Source organism: Rattus rattus, chromosome 17 (genome assembly GCF_011064425.1).
Source record: "Rattus rattus isolate New Zealand chromosome 17, Rrattus_CSIRO_v1, whole genome shotgun sequence".
Classification (NCBI taxonomy): domain Eukaryota; kingdom Metazoa; phylum Chordata; class Mammalia; order Rodentia; family Muridae; genus Rattus; species Rattus rattus.
The window spans coordinates 33923106-33944957 of record NC_046170.1 but is presented as its reverse complement, the minus strand read 5'-3'; the positions used below and the strand labels follow the sequence as shown (position 1 = coordinate 33944957).

The following is a 21852-nucleotide window of genomic DNA, read 5'->3' as shown; positions in this document are numbered from 1 at the left end:
CACTCATTACTCAGTAGGTATTTAGAGACTCCAACACTGCTGTGAGCAAGGAATAGTGATGAACACTAGCAGAACTCCTGGGGCCATCTGGATCGCTGCCTCTAAGACCTTAACCCTCACAAACTACCAGATTTGCTGGGTCACTTTGGGTACTAGGTCTAAACCTAAGTCTCCTCTGTGACACATGGATGAGAGTTGTCCCCGATGATTTCTGTCTTTCTCTAGCATGCCGCACTGAACATTGTACAGATATCTGCTTTCGACAAGCCACACTGAATACTGTACAGATATCGGATTCATTAAGCTGAAAAGATTTTCAATAAAATGATGACAAGAGGCTAACCATTCTGGCAATTACACAGGACAAAGAATGCATTATTGTCTGATTTACTTCAGGAATAAATTGAATCACAATAAGCATCTGCAATAGAAAAAAAGACAAAAAGGAAGGAAGCCGGAACATTAATTGCATTATCCTTCTCTGGAATGTGGATGTGCCCTTTGTCGTCTACTTATGCCGGGCTGATTTAGGAATGTCCTGCACTGAATATTTATTTCAGTTATCACAACAAACAAGGCCTTTGGGTGGCTGTTCTTTTTAAAAGGCTGCTCATTATAACTCAATATTAGAGTGATGTAGATGGGTATAGTTTGAGTTCATTGGCCTTGGACCAGCTAATCTGATGTCATGATTGTTCCTCACTCAAATCCATCAGCAAACAGCAGCACCTTCACACACACACACACACACACACACACACACACACTTCTGATCTACAGAACTTAGTGTTTGCAACATAGGTTGCAAAGGTGTCTGTGACTCCCCAAAGTTTCAAAGCACTTGGCCCAGGGCTGAGAAGATGGCTCAGTAGGTGACATGGGTGCTGTGCCAGCATGCAGACCTGAGTCAGGACCTCCAGCATCTATATAGAAGTTGGGCATTCAGGGGCCATCTGTGATGGAGGGTTGGCAGATCTGCACCGTGTGCTAGTTCTTAGTCCAGTTTCAATGCCAAGCTCCATGTTCAGTGGGTGACTGTCTCAAAATGTAAAGTGGACAGCAATTGAGGAAAACACTCACTTTTTTATGTCTGGCTTTTACACGTGCATGCATAGGTGAGTGTACCATACATGTGTGCACACACTCACAAAAACCTCAGATGCACAAACCCACACTCCATCAAATACTTGTTCCCGAAGGCACCTCATCCATGAAAACAGTGAAAAAGAAGTCAAAGACAGCTCATGCCACCTTAAACATCTTTCTAGGCCTCATGACAGAGGGAGATTTGACATGTCATCCAAACACCCACATGCTTCCCCTGTTCTCACAAAGTTCCTATACGCTCCACCCTTCTCGTTTCCTGAAGGATTTCTAGATTTGAAGATTGCCTTCCTCCTTGAGTACCATACAAATTGATCAAATCAGTTCCTGCTTCAGCATCCTTGAAGGTTAGTTTGTTCATGGTCCAAGAATGTGTTCAAATACTAGACCCTTTGACAGACCACCACCATCATCAACACCACCACCAGATGCAACAAAACTCCAAATCAGTCCAACACCAAACCCAACAGAATTAGTGTCAACTATGACAGCTGACAATGTCTTAAAGGAGCATAAAACATACCCCAGTGTCTGCATATGATTCATTCCCATTTGTGAGTGACTTTGAGCTTGATCTCTTCTGTATCTACAGAGTCACAATAGGCATGACTTTCTAACAACATGCACACCCTTCTATAATCAAGGTGGATGGGGAATATCCATTCACATTTGGTGTCTCCTGAAAAGGAAGGGTTCATATACAAACGCTAGAGCTGGACGGTTTGAAAATCTCTTCGGAACTTGAAATGGTCCTTACGTTTAAAGCACCATGATCCAGATGTGCCAGACCTGTGGGCCACATGTGGCTAAAGAGAGCTACAAATGTAGTCCAACAGAAAACCATGAGCTCACTTAAAATGATGTGAGATTTTGGGGGGCATGTGTGATTATTTTCTTGGTGCTCAACTATGAGCATCTTGAGTGTGAACTTGGTACATGACAATGCTGAATTGTGACGTCTGAGGTTGGCCTCACCTACTTTAGGACGTTTGTTTCAAACAAATCTGGAGAAGAAAAGAGGTTTTGAAAAAGATTGCCTTGGATGCTCAAAGCTCCTAGAGACAAACTCAAAAGGTTGCTTGCTTACCTCCTCCAGGGCCCATAAAGAATCCACCACAGGCTTGATCTTCTTCTGGTTGTACAGTCCTATGAGCTTCTCTACTACCCCTCGGATGAGGCCCGAGCGGCCCTGCTTGAAGAGCAGGTTGAGGAGCGAGAATCCCGCGATGACTTTGTTTTCTTCATACAGCTTGATGGGGTTCACTTTCTCCACCTGCCACCACTGCAGTGAGAGAAGGTTCCAGGTTACAATGTTTCAAGATGGGGTTATGTCATGCAATATCAACTATGACATGGGACATCATGTACCCCAGGGAAGCAAAGTTTGAAACTGAGTAGAGTTGAGTGGACCAGTCAGTAATCCTGGTGATACAACTTTTAAGCATCTATTTCCGAAATCACTTTAGTTGGTACACAGTAGGTATCCTAGACAGAAGTGCTGAGAGAAGGATCTAGCTTGGAGGGAGTAATAGAGGGAGAGAGGTGATACCATGAAGGGATGCTAAAATACTGTCTATGCTGGGAATATAGCTCATTTGGGATAGTGCCTGCTTACTACACACAGAATTCTGAGTTCAAATCCCAGTATCACTTAGAATTAGCAGTATGGAGGTACATACTTGTCATCCTAGAATTGGGAGGTAGAGCCAGGAGGATCAGAAATCCAAGGTTATTTTCAACTAAATAATGAATTTTATAACAGCCTGGGCTACAACAGAACCTGTCTTAACATACACATGCATACAGATATATAGACACACACACAGACATACAGACATACACATGCCCAAATACATATTATAAGACTTAGATTTTATGACTTACATGCATATAAGAACCCTCACAATACCAGTCCAAATTCTTGCCCCCATTCATTTGGATAAAGTTCCTCAGTCTATTTGAGGCCACAGGTTGATAATAGTAAGTCTGTGATTGAGACCATTGGCTCTAGAGTTGATCCTAGATGTATATGCCTCAGTCCTCATTCATTCTTTTTCTCTGAATTTTGACCTTCTCTGCTGACTTGACTGAGGGGATACGCTGGTGTCTTCCAGGAGGGTTCAGGGTAAAAAAGCCATTGACTCTGGGAAAGGTTGTGGGGCTGATGAAAGAGTTGTAACACAGAGAAGTTTACAGAGTAATAAAGTATTGAGGGCATGGGATGAGTAACCACTCTGAGTACAAGAGCCACCCTCTCCCCTTTAGTAGAGTGAGTTGGGGCAGATAATGCCAAGAATATGGGGCAGGTAGGTAGGAAGGAAGGGTAAGTTAAGAAGACAGCATTGCATGGGTTGATAAAGCTAGGGGGTTGGGACTACAAAAATGGCTGTCATGTAGGTTCAGCCTCTGATATGTGGTAAGAAGTTAGAGGTCAAAAGAATAGCTCTTCTTGATCTGCCCCACTCCTAGCTCTGCTAAACGTGCTTAGGTGAAGAACTTCATGTATGTGGCTCTGGGCATACCTCAGTTGCTACAGTGTGTGTCAGGCATGCATGAAACTCCGTTTTTGGTCAACAGCAGCACAAAGCACTGGATACAGCAGCGCCTGCGTAGAGCTTAGTGTTACTTTGCACACTGTCCTCCCTACACTTGCTCTCCGAGCGGAGTGTCCCAACCTACGAGTTCAAAGGCATGGGTCCCATGATTAGGCTTGATACCTGCACATTGGTAGGACCTCAGTGCATGTTTGTGCGCATGCCATGCCAGATGATGCTATCATCATTGCTCAGCTGTGATTCAGGGCTCTGGAGATGGACCAGTTGGTGCAGGTGTTTGCCATAAGATCCGAAAACCTGAGATGGACCTACATGGTGAGAGCAGAGAACCGACTTCTGCAATGTGTCCTCTGACTTCTTCATGCATGCCATGCCTTGTGTGTGTGTGTGTGTGTGTGTGTGTGTGTGTGTGTGTGTGTGTGTATGTGTACACTAATGTACTCAAAATCTTTTTTTTTAATTTCTAGAGTTGAGTGTCATTTGACAGCTGTGAAACTCTAGGCAACTTACCTAATCTCTCTGGTCAGCTTCCTTACCATGCCTCAGGGAGAAGGAGGTCATTGTGCAATGTACATGTGCTCATACGAGATGTATGCCATTGTGGCGGGATGTATATACCACATGTATCAAGCATAAGCAGATTTAATTGTCATCTTAATCTGAAAGCCATGTTTTGGATTTACTGAGCAAGAGCTTGAAATTTGGAGTCACTTTGCTCTCTAAATGCTAACTTCATCTGGAAGAATCATCCTTAGAATGGCCCGAGAGTGAATGGCAAGTCTGACAAAGCACAAAGCACTTCATTCTGCTGAAATCTGAAGATGGAAGATAATTAAGATAGCAGAGGTAGAACTCGCTATATGATTCTAAATGTGCCTTTCTTGATTGCAGAGAATTTTCTTCCTGGAGCAAAGCCATTATTGCACTTCTCAGAAAACCTGCTCTTCAATTTACTTCTAACCAATCAGCCTGCTCGGACTGGGCCTCTGATAGGGAATGGCCTTTATTCATGACCTTTAGCTCCAGAGCGTAATGGTACTCATTTGGGGAAGAGGAGTCTGAGTTTCTATCCAGGCTGTGTTGTTATAAATACTTCTGCAAGCACGAGCACACTGTAATTATTTCATTAGCACTGTGTTTGGAGGTTGGGCATTAAGGGTGAGAAGAGGGGAAAACACTTCTTACAGTTAGTTGTATATAATTTGGGGCCAGCATGATTCTGCAGAGAAGTCTTTCAGCATCTTGCAAATTGTATCCACAGCAACAAAAGAGCTATGAGTGGTACAGAGCCTGTCTTCAGGGACAATCAGTTGATAGCATCTGTCACAAGTCTCTACCCTTTCTTCTATGAGCCCTGGTGTTCAAATGATTTTTGACCTACAATTTTATTAAAATCCCTTATGCAAAAATTGCAAAAAGCTGTCCTTTAAATTTTGATCTCATGTATAAAGGGAATACTGTCATTTCCTGATTCAGCAGATGTTTGAGGATAAAATTTGAGCAGTCAGTGTCTGTGTAAAGAACATATAAATACTCCTGGCATGTTTAATACTGACTGTCAACTTGACAGCATCCAAAAACATCTTGGAGACAAATTTCTAGGCATGTATGTGGGGAGTTTCTAGATTGGTTTAGCTGAGATTAGAAACCTATCTAAATATGACCAGTACGATTCCATCATAATATACAGAAAGCAAATTCTAACATCCTTTTCCTGGCTCTCTGATCGTGGTATTCATAATGCCTCCACTCTGTCCTGCCTTCTTCCATTCCAGAATCCTGTTTTATTCCCTTTCGAGGTTGGCTAGGCATTCACAATTAGGTTATTAACACTTTCCTTTACAGTTGGGTTCGTCTGCTTCACAGAGGGTAAAGTCACAAGGGTTATGCATGCCTCTGTCTCAGCCACTGTGAGACCTTGATGTCCTCAAATGCTACCCCCCCCCCAGTAGATGCTCAGAAAATGGCTGTGTAGTGATGCTTATTGTTAGAGAACATGACACTCTGAGCAAAACAGCTGCCATATTCATCTGAGTGCCCGTGTCTGTGCACAAGTAGGCTTGCTGACTGTTGACATCCCCTCAGAGAAGGAGAGGGCAGAGAGGATCATTGAACCCCCACCTGAGATTCCAGATGCTGCTTCCAGCCACTTGTAAAGCAATTCTGCCCTAGTTGCATGTGGCTTAGCAGTCTCGGGAGGTACTATAGAAGAACATAATCTGGGTAAGGTTAAAGAAAAGGGTACCATTTATCTGACTATGAAGAAGCCATCACCCACAGTGGGTATGGACTCCCCAGTGCAGTTGCTTTGGGGTCTCCTACACTCCTTTCAGTATCTCCTTGTCCATCCTCCATGGGTAAAGGCAATAATCTCAATGGCTCCTTGGGGTGAACTCTGGTGGAATCATACTTTGCTTTGTGCTCAGGACCTAACGAGGAGGGGAATGTTGTTTACATCTCTCCAGGGAAGAAAATGCTCACAACACTTACATGTGCATTGGTTGTACCAGAGTCGGGGAGCATAGTGACAGAAGCTGACACTAGTGAGAAACAGTAGTTTTTTGCTCTAGTAGGTGGGGGTAAAATTGTAGCCTCAAGTTAGTTTAATTCTAGCACACAGATATCTCTGCACGGGAATGTCCACGTGAGTAGGTACAATGAGGGCGAGTGCTCCTTAAAGGCAGATGAAGCAATCACGGACTTGGAGATCATTTCCTATTCTCTTCTCCAACACAGTAGGATGGGGACAAAGAAATCTACTGTTCTCCCAGAAGCCCGGCCAGAACATGGTCAGAATAAAAGACTGTCTACTCCAGGGGGCAACCACAGTGCAGTAACTCCAAGGTCACTTCTGACAGATGGTTGAACCAATCTCTACTGAAAGAAAAAGCTTTCCAAGGCTTCACTGATGCTATCACCTCTCAAGTCCTGGTCCTGCCTGCCTGCCTGCAGTTAGCAGGGAATGAATAGGGATTTATTGGAAATGCATGATGCAGGTGACAGATCAGCAACTAACCAATGGGTTAACTTTTTGGACAGGGTTTCTCTGTGTAGCCCTGATTGTCCTGGAAATCCTTCTATAGACCAGGCTGGTCTCAAACTCAGCGATCTGCCTGCTTCTGCCTCCCAAGTGCTGGGATTAAAGACATGCATCACTACCCATCTACTGATGTCTTTAGGTGGGGTTTCACAACATGCAAGTCAGTTTTAACTACCATGTGGAGACAGGCACAGATACTTACTGACTTGGCAAAACTAAAGAAACTCTTGGTCTCTCCAGTTACCATGTTGGATGAACCTGCAAATGAAAGATTCCCAAGTCAAGTTCATGAAAATCAAGATATCTTACTATGCAAGGAGTGTGGCAGTTGTTTCATTTGTATACAAAAGCGTAATAACAACACGTTTTGTCTTAGAAAAAGTAGAGGTGCTGGGGCGGGGCACAAAGTGGGACATTTGGTTAAGTATCATCAACTCTTAGAGGAAGGGACATTTCTCTTGGTTTTCATTCCTTTGGAAGACCAGGCATGTAGCAAAGGTGATTAGCCCAATGTTTTACTAATATAAGACATCATCATTCTGTCTATTGAGAATAAATGAACTTCTTCAGGAAGGTTCTATATAGATTCAAATTTGATTTACTAGTAAGTTGAGAGGCGTAGGACTCTGATGTGGGCTGGGTATTGAAGGATAGGAGGGAAACATGGATGGACAGGAAAAAGGAAATAGAGGGTAGAGGAGAGAACGTAAGCTCAGAGGTCCAGGGAATGTGAGATGATGATTTGTCAGCTCCAAAGGGGTCCAGGCAGAGAGGTTAAAAAAAATCAAACGTAAAACTTTAGATCAAAGGAATATTGGAGAGTGAGTGTTCACAATGGGGCCCAGTGACAGATGGGGGTGGAGGTGAGAAAGTAAGCTAAGATGCTTAGGGAGAAATGGCCCCCTTTCAGGGTTCTTGGCTGGGAAGGGGTGGGATAAATGGAGACTATTACACTACACTGTCCAGTTTCATGGACTTCCTGCTTGCCACCAGGTGTTTGGAAGTATAAGTTTTTCTTAGAGAACAGTCACGGACTTTAAAAAAAATTGCATATTCTAAAATTGATTATTCAGTGTGGGGTAAACTATTACCCAATCAGTAAAGCATTCCTTTATCTTCGATGGGGTGATGACTCCCAGGGATCAGAGCACCAGGCTTCCATTACATTATAACTAAGTGATCAATATATAATTGATGAATGTATCCAATCAACTTGGATAATTGTGAGACAATCAAGTTGAAGGTCACCCAAATGTCACCATGGAATTGAGGCAAAAATAAGCCTCTTGGATAATGAGGAGGAGGGATGAATAAATTGTCTATCTGCCCATTAGTCGTGTACACTGTCCTTAAAATAGAGCTGGCCCTTGTAGGTTCCCATCAATAATATTAATCAATTATTTGCTTTTCAGGAAATACGTGGTCAGGATAGAAATGACCAGAGTACATCTGCAAAAGAATGCTGCCCTCCTGATTAATGAGCTCAATTCTTTGCAGTAATGATCTGATAATGATATTTATAACCCTCAAATATCTCTTTTATAAAATGAATTAATTTCTTTAGTTTTCCTTTTTGAACTACTCAGAATTAAGGCTCAATTTCTATTGCAAGAACCTGGCACACAGGTTTTAGGAATCTTAAACATCAGAGACGTCAGTATTCTGCTTTGGAAGATGGCCTCTGACTTTATATATGCCTTTTGGAATTTGTGGGCACCAATGTTTAAATGTGTGTGTGCGCCCGCGCGCATATGTGTGTGCGTGTGTGTGCAAAGGGGGGGTCACACAGGAAAAGTCAGGTGCTGATTTAATTTTGCTATAGAAAATTTGCTTCTAATTTTCATAGCTTTCCTGAATACTCAAGAGCATAGTAGATGTGGCCAGGCATGGTGGCTTACATGTGTATTCCTGTCACTCAAGAGGTTGAGGTAGTGGTAGTATGAATGCAAGGCCATCATGGAGTATACAGTGAGACTGTGACTTGAACAAAACACAACACAACAAAATAAAACATTAAAAAAAAACGATGGTATAGGGAATAGGGCAACAAATAAGTTAGTTTTACAATTTATGATAATAATATCTACATAATAAGTATACTAAAAAGCTAAATGATTGCATGTTTGCCCAGTTTGTTCCTAGTATATTAATGTCTTTTGTCCTGCAGAATGTGGTAAACACAGTGGGGTACTTTCTGCTCTTGTTGATCGTGCCCTATGATGCACTAACTCACCATATAAAATGTAGGTCCCCAGAGGTTTGAGGAGACTGAGCCCCTTGCCAGTGTTGTCCCCACAAAGGCAATCCAAAACGATGTCCACACCTTCAGCTGAGATCCTGCACAGCAAGAGACAAAGCAAAGGGATGTCACCTGCCAGGAACCAAGCTCTTGTGTCTTTCCTTTCCACATCACATCATCTGATTTCCAGAAGACAAAGTGCGAGTAGTCCAGGACCATCCTCCTCATTACTGACATTCTTCATTCACTCACTGCAGATGCTTCCTCATAAGTCCTCCATAAGCTGATAATATCTTAATTTGAATTGTGTTGAATTCACCTAACCTAATACCTGCTGTACCCCAGCATTGCAGTACACTGTGGCAGGCCAGTGGTTTAACCTCATGAAGACATGGCTGCTTTGGTGCTGTCCCCTCCCTCTGACATTACAGGAAAATTTCTATGATGTATTGGAAGCTCAGGACAAGGTCAAACCCAACATCTGAAATATGTTATCTATGGAGAGTAACTGCTTAAAAAAGTCTTCTTCCATTGAATCACTGTGAGTCAGGTACTGTCTCTAGGAGCATTTAATCAAAGTGGGAGGCAGAAAATATCTCTCTGAAGGGCTATCCTGGAGTACAATAGTGAAGTGAACACTGGAGGAAGAGGGTCTGAGATCTTCTAACTAGCTCAGTGGTTCTCAGTCTTCCTAATGCTGTAACCCTTTAATACAGTTCCTTATGTTGTGGTGATCCCCCTACCCCAAACCATACATTTTTTCACTGCTATTTTATAACTAATTTTGCTGCTGTTATAAGTTGTAATGTAAATATTTTTGGTGATAGAGGTTTGCCAAAGGGGTCATGACCAAATGTCTGAGAACTGCCCATTCAAATTCTCCAAGCCTTAGCTCTCTCCTTTGTCAAGCAGTTAATGTGTTTCTTTGCAGGGGAAATGCAGTGAGAAAAGAAATAAGATATTTGGTCTAGGCTTCCCACATATCAAGTCAATCTCTTGGCTAATAATAATTTTTTTAAAGGAATATGGCTGATGGGTAGGGTGCTGTCCAAGGTACTGAAAGTCTATGGAGATGCTAGTTTAGCCTGTAGGTTTCCATATAGTTTTTCCATACACTTTTAGGTTTCCCCTTCCCATTCCTCTGTCCCTGCACACCCCATGCCTGTTTCAGTTTTCCACTCCCAGAATTCCCACTCTGTTTTCAAAGCAATTATATTACAATATCCTTTCTCCCTTAACTCCTTTCTATGTGGCTAGATTCTCCAGATGGTCCAAGGTAAGCACATAATCTTAAGATTTCACGCTAGGCTCCACACATGGGAGGGTGTGGCATTTTTCTTTCTGTGCCTGTGTTACTGCTCTCAACCTATTTTGTTTCCAATTTCATTACTTCTGCATTTCATAATTCCATTTTTCAAAATCAGATAGAGACACACACAAAAACTAATCCCCCTGGTGAAGATGGTTACAAATTTCACAATAAAATGCTTACAAACAAATCCAGGAACACATCAAAGAGAATATATATCATGACCAAGGTGGCTTTATTCCAGAAATGCAGGAATGGTCCAACACACATAAATAAGTGTAACTCATCACAGAAACGGCCTTAAGGTTTGTCTCAGTAGATGCAGACAATGCCTTTGACAAAATTGAACTTAAAAACTCTAGAGACTGGTGATGAAAGAAATGTTTTAATGTAATAAAGACTATAACAAATTTATGGCCAGTATCATGCTAAATAGAGAAAACCCAAAGCTTTCTAAATACAATCAGGACTAAGGTAATGGTATCTACTCTTCTACCCTATGTTATCATAGTGCTTGTTGACTTACCTAGAGCAATAAGACAAGAGAGGGCAAAAAAGGGATACAAATAGGAAAGGAAGGAGTCAAAGTATCCTTACTTGCAGATGATACAATTCTATACATAGGGGGTCCTAAAGACTCTACCAAAAAAGGCTTAGACATTTTAAACACTTGAAGCAACATGATGGGGCATGAAGTCAATATTTAAAAATCAGTGGCCTTTCTATATATTAATGATGAACATACTGAGAAATTAGAAACACAATTCCATTCAAAACAGCCTCCAAAATAGCTTGGAGCAAATGTAGCCAAAGAAATGAAGGGCCTCTACAATGAAAAGCTTAAAATACTAAGGGAAGAAATGGAGAAAGACACTATAAGATCAAAAGGCCATCTATGATCATGGATCAGAAGTATCAATACAGTGAAAATGGCCATCCTATCAAAAGCAACCCATAAATTCAGTGCAATCTCCATTAACACCTCAATTCTATTTTTCACTGAAATAATAAACAACAATCAATAAACAATAAACAACATGGGAATGTAAAAACTCATGGGCAGTGGAAGTAACCCTCAGCAAAAGAGAACTATGCTGGGGGCATTACAACAACAGGTTTCATAGTATTTCACAGAGCAATGGTAATAAAAATGGCTCAGTACTAGCATGGACATGGACACACATTGTGTCTTCCCTAGGCCAACTATCCACTCAAGATATATTCAGGATACACATAGGGCTATTAGCAGCCATGAGAGTGGAAGCTAGATGTCCTTAACCTTTCCAGGAGTGTGCTATACTTGTATTTATGAACATTTATTATGCCCCAGGCTGAGGAATGTTAAGTCAATACCATTTGTGCCTCATACCACTCCTGGGACTCCAGAACTACAACTATAGTCTCATTTGATGAAGGAAGAAAATAGGGATTTGTCAGATCAAGGGACTTACCCCCAGAGTTCCTTTAGAGAGCAGGAGGGACAGTTATAATTTGATCTGTCATACCCAAAAACCAGTTAGGGTTTCCAAATGCAGAAAGGGGTTTTTCAGGATAAACTGTGGTCAGCTCCAGGGTGACCACCATTGTCCCCTCTAGTCTTCCTGTAGGAAATGAGCCAAGTCAGGACCTAGCCCTCTGACCTCAATGTTAGAAAGTGATCACGGGCCTCCTCTGTATTTAGGAACCAGCCTTCCCACACTTTTTTGGAATCTTTTGAAGTTTGTGGGGATCAAAGAAACCATATATTTCCCTTTGGATCCCATTGCATCCTTTTGAAAGTCAAGATTTATGTGGGTGTTATAGGGAGGAGAGAAGCAGAGTAGAGACAGATGACATCTCTGGAGGTCTAGGGTACTGGGGTTTCGTTATTTCTGCTCAACTGTTAAGCAGGCATGCAGAAGAGCTCTGTCCCCTGGAGATGATGTAGCAACTGCCATATTGAAATCAGAGCAGTAACCTCACGAGATTGGGGCCATTAACCTTCCCTCATAGAAGGCAGAGGGTTGGTCAGCCCCTTGCCTGAGACTCTAGCTGCTCCCTTCCTCCTGTGACATCGTTTTGGTTGTGCGCTGTAGTATTTAGGAGACTGGATATCGACTGGGGTGGGAAATCCAGAGATTCAAATTTTGTAAGTTGTCCCCCACATTGGGTTGGGCTTTTCTCTGGTATTGCTGCACACGTGAGTCCCTCATGTTCTTTGGAAGTAATGGCTCAACTAAAGCTCCATGAGTAACACTCAAAACCACTTGGTCCATCAAAGCAGGCATGGGTAGCATTTGCTTCTTTGGTCTGTGATTGGGAGCATTCCTATACATTGCTCCTTTTCAGGGTGGAGACATTCCTTCGGGGAAGAGTTTTAAATATAAAGAGTACTGCCATTTCACCCTATCACTAGGGTGAAAAAAAAATGGACGCTATTGAATGGAACCTACTAAAACTAAAATTGGGCTCAGGTCTAGAGAAAGTGTTCCAGGTCCAGAGCTAGTGATGTAACTTGGTAGAGAGCTTTCATAGCACAAAGCCCTGAGTTTGATCTTCATCACCCCATCTAATGTATGGTTGCATGTGCCTTTAATTTCATCAGTTGGGAGGTGGATCAGAAGTTCAAGGGCATCCATGAGTGTGTAGAGAGTTTGCAGTTATGGTTCACACAAGACACTGTTTTACAAAAAAAATGTATGAGGTCCAGAAGTGTCTTTAGGATGGGCCTGGTCACTGTCAAACTCAAAATAAAAGTATTCTTGGCTGTCTTTTTCTCATGAGAGCGTCAGGACAGTCATTGGCATCAGGACCATCACCAGCAGAGCCAGTCAGCTCTAAGAGGCTCAAAGCCCGCCCACATTTCTCATCTTCCCATTTCTAGAGGAGTCACACTGTGTATACATAATTTCCCAGCAGCAGAAGTGGGCCAAGGGACAAGGTAGAGGTTCCTCTGTCTTGTTCTGTTGCTTCATGAATCTCTGTGGATTTAAGATATCAGCAAACCCACCTCAGGGCCTCTCTGGACCTGCTGAGAAGCAAGATACTTTAGAATTTCTGACCTAGACATCAGGGTTGGTTCTGTTATTTCCACTCCTGGTCTCTCCGTGGTGAGTGCTGCCTCTTTGCTTTCTAGACACATGGGAAAGGGATTTCTCTGAGTAGGGTGAGGCTCCCTAAGGGCCATTACTGGTGTAGAAAGCCTTTGACCCTGCCAGGACATGCATCTTTTTTTTTTATTTCCTTGGCTCTGCTGAGCTTGTTTTTTCTAGATGCCTTGTGATCTGAGAACTTGCCTGTGTCATAACTTCCATATGCTTGTTGCCTAGTAGGTTTCTTACAGAATGGTTGGCCATAGTAGGCTTATCCCAGAGGTCTAAGTAATCATACCTAGCACTGGCACGCTCTTTACAGAGTGTTGAGCATGGTGCCTGGGAAAAAGCAGCTTCTAGAGGGCTAGCCACAGTGCCTGGTATATTGTAGGCTTCTTGCAGGGTGCTGAGCACAGTACTGAGGTTTTTCACAGAGTACTGGGCACAATGCTTAGTGCACAGTAGATCTCTCATAGGTGCTAGGTGTAATGGCATGTACACAGTAGGGTTTTCAGTGGGAAGTCTGGCCACATAATAGGCTGATTTAAGAGCCCAGAACCTGGAATCATAGGCTTCCCACGTGATACGGAGCACAGTACTGATACACATTAGGCTTCTCTCAGGATGCCTAGTGTTTGGTGCAGAGCAAACTTCTCATAGAGTGTTTAATGGAATGCTTGGTACATAATAGTTTTCACATATGAGTATGTCAGGCACACAGTAGGTTTTTCACAGGGTACTGAGAACAATACCTGGTTCACACAGAGCAAACTTCTCTTGGAGAGGACTAGTCACAGAGCCTGGTGCACATTGGGCTTCATACAATTGCTGGGCATGATGCCCAACACACAGTAGGCTTCCTACAAGGTGCCAGGCATGGTATCTCATGCACAGCAAGCAGGCTTCTTACATAGGCTTCTCTTGGAGTGCTAATCGTAAGTGCAGATGCACGTAGGCTTCTCAGGAAATGTATGCTACTGGTGGTTTGTGTGTACTTAATAATATTCTTTCTGGAAGTCACCACTCAACCCGACTCCCTATTCTGTCCTAGAAATTTATTCTAAATAATTTCCACCAGTAGTTGAGTAAGCATCTATTATGGGCCAGGTACTGTGCTAAGCACCGAGATGACCAAAGGCAAGAGGGACAATCTGCTTCTTCTGAACTCACATTTCTTAGCTCCAACCTTAACCTGTGTCTGCAGACTCACGATCCATGACCAAGCAGCAGACCCCTCCAATGAAGCTGGGTTCTTCCCACTGGATCTGGCCTCCTTCATCTGGCTTTTCCTCAGTTTGGCTCTCCAGTCAGTCAGCAAGTGACTGCAATCCAGGTTCACTCCGTCATCCCCGGAGGCTTCATGCTAAAGAACATCCCAACAGCTCCCGAGCCCACGGCAGCTGAAGCACAAGTTTCTTTTCCTCTCATGTTTTTCCCCACGGTCACTGGTCACCATGTTTATTTTCTTTTCTATTTCCTACGATGTGTGCACACACGGATGAAGCCCGTAGGTTAACCTGGGGCATCGTTCCTCACACTGTCTACTTCATTTCAAGAGAGGGGAGCTCCTCTCTGACCAGGAGCTTGCCAAACAGGCTACACTGACTAGCTGATGAACCCTAGGGATTCTTTCCATCTCCCCAGCATTGGTATTACACACATGTGCCATCATGTCTAGCTTTTTAATGTGTGTGCTGGGGTCAAACTCAGATGTTCTCGTTCATGCAGAGAAGCAATTTATGAACTGATCTGACCCCCAATTTCTATTCTTGTCTTTTTGACTCAGTCCGTTCCTGGTCCCTGAGTCCCAGACTCATCTCCCATAATAGCTTTTAACTGCCTTGAATCTGCAAAAGATTTTTCAATGTAATCCAATTTTAACTCCATCTAAGGGCTTTCAAGAGCCTCATCCATGTAGCTAAGAACGCTATCTTTAAAATTTTTATACTTTGGGGTTGGAGAGATGGTTTGGTGGGCAAAGGTGCCAATCATCGAGACTGACAACTTGAGTTTGAGGCCTGAGATTCACACAGTAGGAGGAGAGACCTGACTTCCACGTTCCCCTATTACTTCCATGTGTAGACCATGACACATACCTCTCCAACCAACCAACCAACCAACCAACCAACCAATCAACCAACGAACCAACCAACATTTTCATGTGCAATAATTACATGTACTTACAGGTCACACAGTGATATTTTGACACATGCATATAAACCACAATAAGCAAACAAATCTGAGCAATTAGCATATCCACTGCCTCAATCGTTAATCATTACAAGGTTGCTTAATTGGGAGCTATTTGCTCATGGCCCTGCCTGGGTGATTTCCAGAGATGGCTCACATCGTCACGACTTGGAGGCTATGGTGGGTAGCAGCTAACATCTATTACATACCATTGCACAGACAGGATGACTCCAATCACAGAATGACTTAAAGGGTACCCAGTGCTGGGACTGACAAGCCCTGATCAAGCCTTTTCCTGCCATCTCAGCATCTCACACAGCCACAGCCTTCCAGTTGCATGACTTGGTTCCCTAACTGAAGTGTGGGGTTGGGGTGGGGGAAACCACCCCTATTGCCTTTGGGAGAGTGACCATAAGTGGTAGAAGGTTTAACAGCTGGGTAAGTCCTAGTGTGTGTAGATATGTATAAGGTATTCAAACCTTCTATCCTTGCCTCCTCCCTGAAAAATTTCATCATCAAATTTGCAAGGACCTGAAAGCGAGCTCCTTGTGTGCTTTTGGCTTTCAGTCAGATGTTGCTTCTGTGTGTCACCTTAATGCAGGTCTCTACTAAGGCTGATGTAATCACTTATTATATGAACTGTGACTACTACTTTGGAAATTTCAGGACACAAGGATGTGTGTGCCTGGGTCACTATTGTGTATGCGTACCATATTTGTAGGCATCAATAATAAAACAATATATGAATGCATGAATATAAGGTCTTAAATGATATTGTGCACTATTTCTACCAAATGCTTGATTTTTAAAGGTACCTTTAAGCATTCTTATTGAGTTACAATTGATGGTAATAAAGAGAATGCATTTAAAATGTCCAGTTCACAGTTCAATGAGCAGAGGTAGTCCACACCAGTGACACCAGCTCACGGTAATGGACTCCTCCTTTTGGCTCAAATGTTTCCTCAGGTCATCTTGCAAACCATAAAGAACTGGGGGGAAAAATGGAGCCCACAGATTTGGATGGCAAATCTGGCGCTAAGCTTCAGTCTTCTCGCCTGTGAAGTGGGATGCCTTTTGCACTTGTAAAAGGTGCTTGTGGAAATGGTCATCTAGCTGAAAGGAGTCCGAGCATGGCCGCTCTTGTCTGCCTTGCCCTGTCCCAGCTCCTCTCAGGTTTGTTCTCACATCTCCTGCCGAGGTGCTTTGCACCCTCCCAGGGTGCCACGGGGCTAACTGTGCATGGGACTCAGGCTTCAAACGTCTTGGACCATGTTCATCCCCTTTTAACGCAGATAAGAAAACCAGTGCAAAGACGAAGTCTATATCAGAGCTGTTTTTCCCCCTCTAGGCTCAGGAGATGGCTCTGCTGTCAAAGTTCATGCCCCACAAGCAGGAGGAGAAGAGTTAGGTTCTCAGAACCCAACTGAAATTACTGGGCATGGTGCACAGGTTGGTAGTCCCAGTATTTGGAAGGCAGAGGGAGGACGAATCCTGAGGTTCTCCAGAAAGCCAGTCTAGTTACAATGGGCTCCAGACCAATGAGAGACTCAGCCTCAAAGAGGAGTGGTGTCAATATTCTTGAATGCTATCCTTTGACCTCCACATGTATGTGCACACATATGAGAGATCACCACCGAACATATAAAAACATGCATAGCCACACACACATATATAGCACATGCATTAAAAAAAGAACTATTTTTTTCTCTAATTTCTTTCTCAGCTTAGCAGAAATTCCAAAGAGGCCCTCCATTGGTTGGTCTGTGAGTTTTTATTGCAGGAAATTTTGTCGTCTTATTTTTTGTAGTTTGCTGTACATAGATTACTGTAACTGTATTTGCAAGGAAAAGCACCAAAAGGAAATGACTCTGCACAAGGCTTTACTACATGTCAGAGAATATTTTCCCTTTCATTTTACATCCCTGTGCACAGAGAATTTGAATCAAGTTGTGATCACAGTCTTGATAGAATTTGGCATTCTGTTTTCATCCCTTAAATTCCACCACAGACATTTTTCTCTTTTTTTGTGACACAGCCTTCATAATTATAATTTTTAGGGGCTGTGTAACACATGCATGAGGTGTAGCAAAAATCACGGCCCTGCTTGCCTTCTGTTGACAGCAGAGGCTGGGTCGGATTGCCGCTGCTACAGACAGGCCTATTATAATTCACTGTCAACATAGGCTGAGCGCTGAGGACCATGGGGAAGCAGAGCTCGACTGAGCAGCTTTGCGCCTCTGGCATTGATCTTCCTCTGGATATTTCCTGCGGACGGGATTGCTTGGTAGAGGCTATAGTTACAGTCACAGCTCCTGGCCATTTCCCATATCTCCTGGGTCCCTGCTAAAAATGAGCTCTTGGAAGCCACCTCTGAAGGCAGGTGGTAATGAGGTAGATGCCAGTCACTGTTTCCTTCCGTTCTCCTAATAATAGAAACCACTGATGCAGGCTCTGAGTGGGGACCAGGGCAGGGAGGGGTTGTGATGGAGCCGCTGTGTGGGAAGTGAGGCAGGCAGGAGTCCCCTAGCTGTGGGCTTCCATTTGTTGAGAACAGCTGTGGTGTCCTGATCTTCTGTTCTTACTGCAAATCATAACCAGACATATTTGTCTCCTTTCAGAACCCTGAGTTTCCCTAGTACCTCAGCCATGCTGTACCCCTAATCTAAAATGCTTTTCTCCCTGGAACTTCTCATCTTTCAGCTTTGACCTAAGACTTTTACTTACATCAGTGTCACATCTGAGTTTTCCAAATCAATGTATTCTTTGAATAGTTTTTTTCTTTTTTCATCTCTTTTCTTTCTTTATTCTTTCTTTCTCCCCCACCTTTTTTTCCTCTGTCTCCTTCCCCACAACTAGACTCCAGACTCCATAAGAGGCTCTATAAGCCTCTCTGATTGGTTGTTGCTGGATCTCTTTGGCTCAGATAAAATACCATCTCAGACCCTAACATGTTTATTAAGCGGTAGGTAGTTGAATGCAAAATTATCAGTTAAGGATGATAAAGAAAGGATTATTGAAGGAACAATAATAGTTAATATTCAAGACCACAGCTTGAGAAATTGGGCAAAGAGAGGTCTTTGAGGGTGTCTGTTATCTCTACATCTCTGAGGAATGGGGTGGACTTCTAATATTTAGTTTTAAATAAAAGCTCCCTTTTTACATCCTACTGGAGATAGTGGGACATCCTTACATTACATATAACTCTGTGTTTGTGTGTGTGAGTGTGCATGTGCATGTGTGTGTGCCCTTGCGTGTGCTTACATGTAGAAGCCAAAGGCTGACACTGAATAGCATCTTCAGTTTTTCCCCACCTTAAGTTTTAGACAGGCTCTCCCTTGCAGTTCTTGATAGACTGGAACCCATTCTGTAGACCCGGCCAGTCTTGAACTCATAGAGGTTGTCTCTGCCTCCCAAGTTCTAAGACTAAAGATGTACACCACCATGCCTGACTTTATTTTAGTTTTTGAGACTGGGTCTCTCATTAACCTTGCATTATACTCGACTAGACTGGCTGGCCACCAAGCCCCAGGGATCCTCCTTTCTCTGCCTATCTAGTGTTGGGATTACAGTTATATGCTACTGAGCCTGGCTCTTTTACATGGGTGTAGGAATTGAACTCAGGATCCTCATGCTTGTCTAACCAGCATGTTAAAGACTTAGGCATATCCTTATCCAACAGCTCTAAAGCCTTTACTCATCAGAAAAATCTCCTTTCTAAAAATAGTCATCAGAAAAAGTTTTCTAAAAAATGTTCCACTTAAAAAATACAAAAAAACAAATCTAGTCTGAATTTCTGCTTGAACAACCAGCTTTGTCCCTCTTCGTCTTCATTTGTGATTTGTAAAGAATAAAGTTCCTTTCTCATGCTGGCCGGGTGACTAATTACATCTCAGCTTTATAATTTAGTGTTAGACTATGAAAAGAGAAAAATAACAGCTCTTGGCCACTACCGAGTCTTCCCGAAGCTCTCAGTTAGAAATGCAGAGACCTTGGGTAGCAGCCAAGTGACACACACATACCATCTACAGACATGCTGTCACCTGGACTCTCCGTGCAAATCCCTTGTAGACACACATGACCATAATCAATAGCTTCCAGATTAGAGGTACACCATAATTAGACTATATAGTCAGATAAGCCTGGGCTTACATCATGTTGAGTTTTGTTGTTATTTGTCCTTAACCTTTGAACCTTTAAACTCATAGCTCAGTGTGCACATAGGTTCTTACAGGTACTTCTATCTCTAAAACATTCTCTTTCAGGCTCCCCTCTTCCTAAAGGTAACTACAGCTCAGGTTCAACTCTTTAGAAAATCACCCTCTATACAGGGAAAGCATGAGTTCACAAGCCAGAGGGCCTGGTATGAACCCCGCTGCTCGCCATTCCATGAAGGCCAGTTACTATTGCCTACTTATTACTATATGATTAGGTAACGGTTTTCAGTTTGCTCCCAGAAAAGTGTGCCCAAAGACCTGAACATTAGCATCAAATTTGGGCAGCATCTGTTTATCTATCCCAGGACTGACTAATAAAAGCCTCCCATGCATGGTCTATTGCTATTTTCCCATCTTCTAGGTAGAACCAAAAGATCAGAAGACCCAGGACAATGATAGAACCAAAATATAAAGAGCCTGGGTACCAGAATCTTCTTACGGATGAGCATCTATTTTGAGCTTTTTATGTGAATGAATGAGAGTTAAATTTGCATGTGTCAAGACAGTGTAGCAGCGGGGAGCGAACACTAACACATTAATTCTGCGAGTTGTAGGACTGGCTTCTTCCTTGGGGATAATAGCAGGGAGTTTGAGAGTACTTGATGAGCTAACACCTGTGAAGCATCATGCTAAGCGCGAGCATTAAGCGTTCACTATATGTTTACTAGCGTCACCATCACTAGTCATCTTTTAAAGATTTATTTTTTATCTTATGCATATGAATGTTTAGTCAAATGCATGTATGTGCAGTACATGAGCACAGTGCCCAAGGAAGACAGAAATGGGCATCAGATACCCTGGACCTAGAGTCATGGCAATTGTGAGTGTCTGTGAGGTGCTAAGCACTGTTCTGCAAGAACAGCAAATGCTCCCATTGCCCTCTCTCCAGCTCCACTATTATTCACCTTTTAAATGAATGCTAATGATCGTCAAGAGACGAGCAGGGGGCTAGCCCAGTGCTCTGCACAGTCACCCTCTTACCTCTTTACTTCTTGCACGTAGTCAGCATTCCTGTCAAAGAGGTGGGTCACAGAATCTTTGATGGCCTCATGCTTGAAAGTAGAGGCTGTTCCAAAGACGGTCACATTGGGGACGGTGGAACACAGCTGAGCCACAGCTTGACCCTGGAAATGACACACAGTATCCACATCACACTTGCACATCCCCATTCTGAGAGAAGAATTACATAACGTGGGTCAAGAACCCGGCATAAAACATGACACTTATGGACATAGTAAATCTTAATTATCTAAGAGCCAGTCTTGCTGGGCAGAAAGTAGAATTTCTCAACTTTGGTATAGTTGACACTTTTAAAGCTTGGATTTATGTTTTTCAGCTAGGGGTAGAGGATATTTATCAGCACCCTTGGCCTCTACCTTCTTGAGGTAATGGACATTTCCAGATTGACTGTGACAGCTAAGTATGTGTTCAGACATTGCACCACGTATCCTGAAGGACAGAACCTTGACTTCCTTGGCAACAACTTGTGTGTGGGGAAAAGTCAAGAGGAACCAGAGAAAACCCAACTATTATTTAACCCCACCGAGCTGAGTCTCAGCAGTAACGCTACCTGTTCCACAGCAACCTTGGAGGACGTCTTACTTTGGCTCTAAGAAGCAGATTCTGAGCAAACACCTGAATATAAATGTTTTATTTGTAAGATAATTTTAGACACTAACAGGATTAGACCCAAACATGGAGTCAGCAAAGGGCACGTCCTATAAGTGCATGGCTTACACAACCAAGGACCAGAGTTTAACTCTCCAGAATTTACATTCAGAAAAAGGGGTGGGAGGGGGACGAAGACAAGAAAGAAGAGCAAACAGTTGGTCACGGTGGAACATACTTGTAACCTTAGTGCCGGGGGCACGAGAGACAGGAGAGTTCATAGGGCTTGCTGGGCAGCCATCCTACCCAACTGAACGTGTTTCAGGCCAATGAGAGACACTTTTCCAAAAGAAATGTGGATGGCAAACTGAAGAACAATATGTAAGATTGTTCTCGGGACCTTCCACAAAGAACATACATGTGCACATGAGCCTATGCACACACACACAAGTATAAATATGCACATATTCCCCCTACATATAAAAAGACCCAAAAGAAAACCATATGATTTAACCCAGTTCA

The 21852-nt window shown here is 43.0% G+C and overlaps 1 protein-coding gene across 1 annotated transcript in view; it reads right to left on the bottom strand.

Moving 5' to 3' along the window:
• Nucleotides 1–21852, bottom strand: part of Vat1l (vesicle amine transport 1 like) — a 160158-nt gene that overhangs the window by 71670 nt on the left and 66636 nt on the right. Inside the window, exons 4-7 of the mRNA XM_032887555.1 lie at nt 20704–20846; nt 8933–9036; nt 6902–6957; nt 2192–2386 (exon numbers count right to left, since the gene is read on the bottom strand). Of these exons, the coding sequence (XP_032743446.1) occupies nt 2192–2386; nt 6902–6957; nt 8933–9036; nt 20704–20846 (498 nt within the window). The remainder of the gene's footprint in view (nt 1–2191; nt 2387–6901; nt 6958–8932; nt 9037–20703; nt 20847–21852) is intronic.